At 47.3% G+C, this 8,809-nt stretch overlaps 1 protein-coding gene across 1 annotated transcript in view; it reads left to right on the top strand.

The window, feature by feature from the left end:
- Positions 1–1,584, top strand: part of PGD (phosphogluconate dehydrogenase) — a 15,400-nt gene extending 13,816 nt beyond the window's left edge. The window contains exons 10-13 of the mRNA XM_024749700.1: positions 44–177; positions 596–695; positions 838–960; positions 1,061–1,584. Coding sequence (XP_024605468.1) covers positions 44–177; positions 596–695; positions 838–960; positions 1,061–1,180 — 477 coding nt within the window. The 3' untranslated portion in view covers positions 1,181–1,584. The remainder of the gene's footprint in view (positions 1–43; positions 178–595; positions 696–837; positions 961–1,060) is intronic.
- The last annotated feature ends 7,225 nt before the right edge of the window (positions 1,585–8,809 follow it).

Below are 8,809 nucleotides of genomic sequence, written 5' to 3'. Positions count from 1 at the left end.
TGGGCCAGCCGCAGTTCTGATGAGTCTTTGTGCCCTCCTTTAGGCCCTCTATGCTTCCAAGATCATCTCTTATGCTCAGGGCTTTATGCTGCTAAGACAGGCAGCCACTGAATTTGGCTGGACCCTCAACTATGGTGGCATTGCCCTGATGTGGAGGGGGGGCTGCATCATCAGGAGGTGAGTGGTCGGGGGACCTGCCACCTGCTGTGCGGGAGCGCTGTGGTCTTAGGGCGCTCTCGGGGACGGTTTCCCTGGAACTGATACAGTGAGTCCTCTCGCTGGGACGCTGGCAACCAGGCAGGTTTAGGTGTCACATCTCACTTTCTTCCTGCACGTCAGTTATTCTAACTCGAGTGTCCATCCTACCCCGTCTAAAGTAGTTCTTTGAGCACGGTTGGCCCTTGGCCCTCACCTCTCGGGACCTGGGCTGTCTGTATTCACGACACGTACAGCGAGCTGGTGGGGATGGGGGGACAGGTGCCTTCATACCTCGCGAGGGTATCTGTCAGCTTCCAACTTACTTCCCCTGCTTTCTGCCAGGTGTTCAGCCTGCTAGTTAAGATTCATTGATTTTTTTCCCTCTTGATTATTTCAGTGTATTCCTAGGAAAGATAAAAGATGCATTTGATCGAAACCCAGGACTTCAGAACCTACTACTAGATGACTTCTTTAAGTCAGCTGTGGAAAACTGCCAGGTATGTAGCCCAGAGCTGGGTAGTACGGGAATTCTGTCTTAGTGAGTTTTGCTCTGGGGGGTCTGCTTTTTATTTATGCATGAAAATATGTTGTCTTTTCTGTGAGCTAATCACTAGTCTTTGGCTTTACTTTTTTGCTCAGGACTCCTGGCGGCGGGCAGTCAGTACTGGTGTCCAGACAGGCATTCCCATGCCCTGCTTCACCACTGCTCTTTCCTTCTACGATGGATACAGACATGAGATGCTGCCAGCCAACCTAATCCAGGTGAGCTTTTGGAGTAGGCGATGGACATGCACCTGGGTGGTGCCTAGGGTCACGTGCCTGCGTCTGTCCCATAACCAATAACCCATTTCTTGTTTGCTAGGCTCAGCGCGATTACTTCGGGGCTCACACCTATGAACTCTCGAACAAGCCAGGACAGTTTATCCACACCAACTGGACAGGCCACGGTGGCAGCGTGTCCTCGTCTTCATACAATGCCTGATGAGATTCTGTTACGCGCCACGACTCCACAGACCGGTACATTCCACTTGCCACACAGCACTGCTTACATGGCCCTTTGCCCTACTTTCTGCTCAGATCTTTGAAAATAAAGTGTCGTAAGAGACTCCTGAAGAGTCAACCCGAGTTTATTTGTAAAGTAGATCTGTGAGAACCATCATGTCCTCTGCCCTGGCCTCTTGGGATGGACATGCAGAAATTGAGCGTGTGCGCGACCTCGAGAGCCAGCTCCCTGAGGCGGTGTTTCCTGCGTGTCCCCCATGGGTTAGGGAGACAGAGCTCTTCTCACGTAGGTGGGAAAGGTTTTTGTGGAATTTGATCAAACTGGAGTCTTTGTATCATGCAGCTGAATTCCTTTTTGCCTTTATTTAATAAAAATTTTAAAAAAAAGAAAAGAAAAATCATATTTATGCTTCTCCAGATTCTTAAATATTCTCACCTTATCCACACTGAGCCATATCCTCATTGGTAGAACGATGTGCACCCGGTTTCATTACATTTGAATTAGTTTATTTCCTTCCTTTATTTAGCCTTCTTAAATATTTTCCTCTGTTTTCTTTAAAAAAAAAAAAAAAAGAAAAGACCTCAATAATAGTACCAGGAACAGCAAAGTTAGGTAATGATTAACTCTGGAGGGAAGGGTGAGGAGAGGTAGTCAAGGGGTGGGTGTACAGGCTTTTGACTTTGGACAAATTATTTAATCTATCTGGCCTCAGTCTTCTCATTTGTAAAATGGGGATAATCATCGTACCTGCCTCCTTAAGGTTATTTTGAAGATTCACCTAGTATAAACAGACCGACACTTGACAAATAATAAGCACCTACTAAGTGGTAATTATTATTATTACCACTTCAGGTGTGCCTGTCCCTGAAGCAGTGGCATTTCTGAGAGTTAGAAACCAAATGTTACTTCTCAGCACTCACTGGTGAATTCACTTTGGAAACCGGCCCTCAAAAAGTTCCTGGCAGGGCTCCTCTGTGTGCTCAAGTAACGACAGACAGATCTTAACTGAATACACTACCACCATAACCCCTTCACCACCACCCTGCCAGGAGGTGGATCTTGGGAAAAAAAGGCAGATTCTGAGTCAGCAGGTCTGGGGTGGGGCCCCACATTCTGTATTTCTAACGAGCAACCAGGTGAGGCCATTATTGGCACAGTCAGGGCAAAATAAACGGAAGCTCCTTTATCGCTAAAAGAATATAACCGTCCTTTGCCTAGGTCCTTGACGGAGTTTTTTTTTACTATATATACGATTTCATGCCTTTGGAACTTTACATCCCGTGACTTATTTGAAAAATTAATGTCTGCCACACAGTGAATACTATTTAAGGTTGACTATTACCTACTTCCTGCTGAAGGGGAGGTGGTCAAACAATTCTGAAAGTGGATAGAGGTGGCCACGGACGGGTTCTGCCCCCAGCCAGGTCCTGTCCAGCCTAACTGCCACAGGGACAGTCTGGTGGCCATTCCAGCAAAGGGCCTCCCTTGGCAGAGACTGTGGGCCTATTATCTTTCTGCTTTCTTTCTGCTTCCATTTGAGACACAGTGGAGTTAAGACATATGGATCAGGCAAGGGAGCAGACAGGACCTCTCAGCAGAGGCTTTAGGCAGGGGGTTTACAGGTGTTACATTTCTTTGAGGCAGATGTGGAGCCATCTTTTTAGGAGGGGTAGAGAGACCGTCAGGATGTATATACTATGTTTAGTATGTATGTTAGCACAGACATGTTCGCTGTTTAGTAATAGATATGCTGTTCCAGTAACAAACCACCGCAAACTCAGTGGTGTGATATAACCACCATTTTTATCATTCTCCTAATTCTGAGGGTCAGGAAGTTGGTACAGGAGCGACAGCTTGTCTCTGTTCCACAATGTCTTGGAGCCTCAGCTAAGACTTGAAAGTTGGGGGTGAGTCCATGGCTGGGATCACTTGGAGGTGTCTGTCTCCTTCATTCATTGGGCGCTTGATGCTGGCTGGGACCTCAGCTAGGGCTACCAGCTGGAAAGGTGCACGGCGGCCTCACCACGTGGCCTTAGCCTAGGCAAACTTCTTATTTGGTGGCCCAGGGCTTCAAAGGGGAGTGTTCCAGCTAACAAAATGGATACCACATTGCCTTTTAAGACCTAGCCATGGATGTGACACGGCATTATTTCCGCCACATTATATCAGTTACAGGTGAGTCATAAGCTCTCTAAATTCAAGGGAAGGAGTATGAGGCTTTACCTCTTGATGGCAGAGTGGCAAAGTTCTAGAAGAGCATGTGGGTCAGGAGATTTTTTTTTTTCCCCCCAAATATAATCTGCCACGTATGCTTCCCTAGAAAAGGACAATTTGTTACATGGGGAAGTTGGGAACTCTGGCCCTATTTGGGGGTTTTCCTGAGGGCCTCATACAGTATTTATGGAATATATAAGAATATAATAATAGCTAACAGAGTGTGTGCCAGGCACTTTTTTTTTTAATTTATTTTATTTTTTTCTTGGCCGCGTTGGGTCTTTGTTGCTTGCTGCACGCGGGCTTTTCTCTAGTTGCAGCAAGCAGGGGCTACTCTTCGTTGCAGTGCGCGGGCTTCTCTGTGTGGTGGCACGGGCTCTAGACGCGTGGGCTCCGTAGTGCGGTGTACAGGTTTAGCTGCTCCGTGGCACATGGGATCTTCCTGGACCAGGGATCAAACCCGTGTCCCCTGCATTGGCAGGCGGATTCTTAACCACTGCGCCACCAGAGAAGCTCCCAGGCACTGTTTTTTGTTGTTGTTGTTTTTGCGGTACGCGGGCTTCTCACTGTTGTGGCCTCTCCCGTTGCGGAGCACAGGCTCCGGACGTGCAGGCTCAGCGGCCATGGCTCACGGGCCCAGCCGCTCCGCGGCATGTGGGATCCTCCCGGACCGGGGCACGAACCCGCGTCCCCTGCATCGGCAGGCGGACTCTCAACCACTGCTCCACCAGGGAAGCCCCCAGGCACTATTTTAAGTTTACTCATTTAATACAACAGCCTCTGAAGTAGGTACTACCATTATCCCCAATTTACAGATGAAGCCCAAGGATGTGAAGTAACTTGTCCAAGATCACATAGCTCCTGCAGAATTGAAAATTGAGCCCCAGCAATCTGGTGCCAGAATCCATGCACTTAATCATCAGACTATCTTACTACTCAATGTGTACGATGCATTACTCATTGGCAGATGTACTGTACACCTACTATGCGCCAAGCACCGTGCTGGGAACCATTTGTTTAGTGGTGAGAGAATTTGAAAGTCTTGACCTCATGAGCTCCTAGAATACATATAACAGCCGATGGAGATGGAGTTCTGAATCAGCATTTTACAATGCAAATTTAGGGAAAAATAAATGATTAAACATTTATGGTACCCTATTTAATGCAGCTGGAAGGGGCTCAGGAAACCTGCAGTGTCCTTGCCTTATTTATGGTGAGGGCAGTGGGACGAGAGAAGAGGATAAGACTGTGGACTCAGAAGCCAGGCTGCTCATAATCAAATCTGGGCTCTACCACCTCCTAGCAGTTCAACCTCTGACAAAGTCCTTTCACCTCTGGGATACTCTTCCCTCATATGTAAAATGGGGGTAACAGCACCCACCTCCGAGGGCAGGGCACCTAGGGCACAGCCAGGAGCAAGTCAGCGCTCAGTGTTAACCAAGGAGCAAGAGGGCCTTCTCGGCACAATGCTGACGCCTAGTGGCCAGTTTACATGCCAGCTCTTCATCCTGTGAAAATAGTCCCAACCAATCACAGTTGACCCTTGAAAAAGAGGTGGGTGGGTAGGGGTGCTGATCCCCACTTTCCCCCTCCTGCAGTTGAAAATCTGCGTATAATTTATAGTGGGCCCTCCAAGTGTGTGGTTTGGCACACAAAGATTCGACCCACCGCGGATCGTGTAGTGCTGTAGCATTTAGTACTGAGAAAAACCCTTGTGCAAGTGGACCCGTGCACTTCAAACCCGTGTTGTTCAGAAGGTCAGTGTACGTCCATTTTCTGTAACGTAATACCTCAGCCCTGGACCTCTCTATTCAGATCCTAAAGGGTTAGGGTATTCTGCACGTGTCACTGGAATAATGCTCTTTCAGCCTGGGAAGCAGCTGCTTTGAAGTGAGATACCTTGCAAGGTAAAAAGCACAGGCGCTGCCTGGGAAATAATTGTTACTGCTTCTTGAACACTTATGTGAGGCAATTTAAACCTCACAACTGCTCTGCGAGGCTGGTCCTATGATTCCCCACTTTATAAATGAGGGAACTGAGTCTTGGAGGGGTTCTGACTTGCTCAGGGTCACCAAGCTTGTGAGAGGGGCTGGGCTCTGAACCCAAGGCCTGGTCTGAGGGCTGGAGTTCGTTTAAAAATGCAGAATACAGGGCTTCCCTGGTGGCGCAGTGGTTAAGAACCCGCCTGCCAATGCAGGAGACACGGGTTCGAGCCCTGGTCCGGGAAGATAACACATGCCGCGGAGCAACTAAGCCCGTGTGCCACAACTGCTGAGCCTGCGCTCTAAAACCTGCGAGCCACAACTACTGAAGCCCGTGTGCCACAACTACTGAAGCCCGCGCACGCCCATAGCCCATGCTCTGCAACAGAAGCCCATGCAGTGCGACGAAGAGTAGGCCCCACACACCGCAACTAGAGAAAGCCCGCGTGCAGCAATGAAGACCAGCATAGCCAAAAAATAAATGCAGAATACAGAAATATATAAAGTGAAAAATTTGAGTGCCTTTATCTGCCTTCTCTTCAACCCATTGCTCAGAATGTAACTGTATTTGTCATGTATCCTCGCAGCTCTTTTTCTATTCCTTTCAAATATCCCACATCCCCATATAGATGCATATGCTCTTTTCTTTAAAAAAAAAACCAAAAATAAAATTGTTCTGTATATACTAGTCTGCAAGTTGTTTTCTTTCACGGAACGTCCTAGAGGGCCTCATTCTGTAAATTGGCATTTAAATGCCTTAGAGTTTAGTGTTTCCAAGAACCCTTCATAAATCATTCTGAAGAATAAAAACCTTAGATTGTGCAATGAACCACTCCCTAATAACTTTGCATGTTGAACCTCTGCCTCCTCAGCCCCCAGCAGTTCGGCGTCAGCTGAGATGTGGGGTAGCTGCGGGGTCAGGAGTCAAAAGGCACTCCTGTGTGATTCTTCGCCTGCAGTCTCTCTCTCCTTTATCCCTGACTTCCACCAGAGAGGTAGTAAGAGGGAGGGTGCCTGTATATTCTTCCAATTAAGCACAAATAAACTCTGAGCATCCTTCTTTTCTTTGGTAGTTTCATTCATCAGGAAAGCCAGATGATTTTAACATGCAGTGAGAAGGTGCTGGAATAGAGGAAAAGACTGGCATGTGATAAGGCCTCTAGGGGCTCTCAACGTGAGTTAAAAATAAACACAGCACTAAACTGTGAAAGAAGTGTGAGGAGGTCCAAAAATACGATTTTCCTCTTGATGACTGCGATAAGGCTTTAGAAAATACACAGGTTTCCCCCTTCCTGAAAGTTCACGTTCCACCACTTTGCTTTTATGAAAGCCCTGCGTTAGTACCTGCTTTTGCTAACTGAAAGAAATCCAAAGAGAATTTTAATTTTTACGAGAAAAAAGCCGTTGCCATACGAACGTAGAACTTCATGAAAGTGCAGTGGCTTAGTGCAAACTTTCAAAAGCAGGGGATACCTGTACATATATCTAAGTCAAATTTCTTAAAAAAATCGGGGGGCCTCTACTTTGTCAGGACTCACGGAGATGCTGAGAGTCAGATGCTCAACAAACATTCAGTGAACACCCACCGTGCACCCGGCTCTGGGGCTCTCACTGGAGCTCAGCGAGCTGCGCACTCAGGTCTGCATCTCACAACTGATTCCAACACAGTACATTCTGTTTGTTTTTTTTACAATGCATTCTTTCAACTTTGATTCAGTAAGTGTTTACTATGTGCCAGGCCAACAGTGTGCTAGAGCCAGTTCCTACAGTGAGAGTTGATTTCTCAATTTTCAGGACTACTGAAAACCAGAAACAAACACAGCCATTATTAAGAATTAAGTTCCATAAATTTGGGCTTAAATAAATTGTATTAAAAACAAAGGTAGTGGGGCTTCCCTGGTGGCGCAGTGGTTGAGAGTCCGCCTGCCGATGCAGGGGACACAGGTTCGTGCCCCGGCTGGGCCCATGAGCCATGGCCGCTGGGCCTGTGCGTCCATTGCACATTTTTCTATCATCTACGTTCTTGACGTTATTTCCACCTATTGTGTCTGACTGGTGGGTGTGCAGCATCTCTTCTCTGTGTGAGACCGTGCCCCACAGGGTTATCAGAGATCCTTGAGTGTGTCCTACTGAACAGCAGATAAGGGAACCGGCTGTTAGAAACCCCTCTGCTTGCAGCCTCCTTTACTGATGAAGCCTGCTTATTTGTTTGTTTTTCCATTCTCTAACTGCATCCCCTCCAAGCTTCACATAGCCTAGGTAATGTATCACCAGACTTCTAAACTTCCCTTATAGATAACGCTTCTGACGTATGGGTCACTATAGTAACAGGGGGCTTGTTTTTGTGAACTTTGGAGTTGGCTCCTGCCCAGCTCAGACCAGCTAAAACTAGTTCGGACCACCGACCCTAAAACTGCGCCTGCGCAGAACACTGACGGCCTCACCTTTCCCCACACCTAAGACCACCCTGCTTCTTTATCCCATAAATAACTCAAGCCTCTGGCCTTCTGGTACGCGGGCCTGAGATTTGTTCTCTTGTCTCCTTCCATGAGGACCTCGTCAACAAACTCTCTGCTGCCAACTTGTGTCTCCGTGTTTGGCCTGATGCTCCGGAGGAGGGGGCGGGCACACAAACCTGGTTTGGTAACAAATGCTGAGTTCAGTTTCCTCATATTGGTGGCTTGAAATCGGCCATGGTGGGAGTATTTACACCAAGGAAATCTACAGATCTACAAATTAATTCCTTGTTGACTGTTGAGGAAGTGAGTGGGGAATATGTTAATAATGCAGATTAAACTTGAATGTGTATGGTGTCTGCAGCCTTTACCTCATGAATAGCACAAGTTGAGGAAATAACTCTTCCAGTACTTGACACTATTATTCGACTCAGCAGAGAAGTTCCTTACTCATGTCATCAACGTGTGAGTGAAGCTCCAGAGGAGGAAAGTAACTGAAGAAAGTTTGGAAGCAATGAAGATCCAACGTTGGGTTTCACTTTACTTTTTTTTTTTTAAATTTTTTGGCCGCGCAGCACAGTATGCAGGATCTTGTTAGTTCCCTGGCCAGGGATGGAGCCTGCGCCCCTGCAGTGGAAGCGTGGAGTCTTAACCACTGGACCCCCAGGGAAGTCCCCTATTTCACTTAACTCTTCATGTAAAAGAAAATAAGCCAACATTCGGGTCATAGCTATATTCCTTTGGCAATGGCAATGGGGTGAGCAACTTATTCGCTTAAGGGGATAGAAATCAAACATTTATCCGTGGTCTGACTTTGTGACACTACAGAATTAGAAAAACCCACACTGGATTTTGCAAGGCACACCAAGGTTACAGCCGCATGTAACTTACAATACAGAGTTGTGTACAGTTGTCCCTTTTTTTTCTCTCTCTCTCCCTCCCTCCCCGCCCCCCCC

Source organism: Neophocaena asiaeorientalis, unplaced genomic scaffold, assembly GCF_003031525.2.
Source record: "Neophocaena asiaeorientalis asiaeorientalis breed wild unplaced genomic scaffold, Neophocaena_asiaeorientalis_V1.1 scaffold275, whole genome shotgun sequence".
Taxonomy (NCBI): Eukaryota; Metazoa; Chordata; class Mammalia; order Artiodactyla; family Phocoenidae; genus Neophocaena; species Neophocaena asiaeorientalis.
Note: the sequence above shows the minus strand (reverse complement) of the source record. Positions and strands in the feature narration are given on the sequence as shown.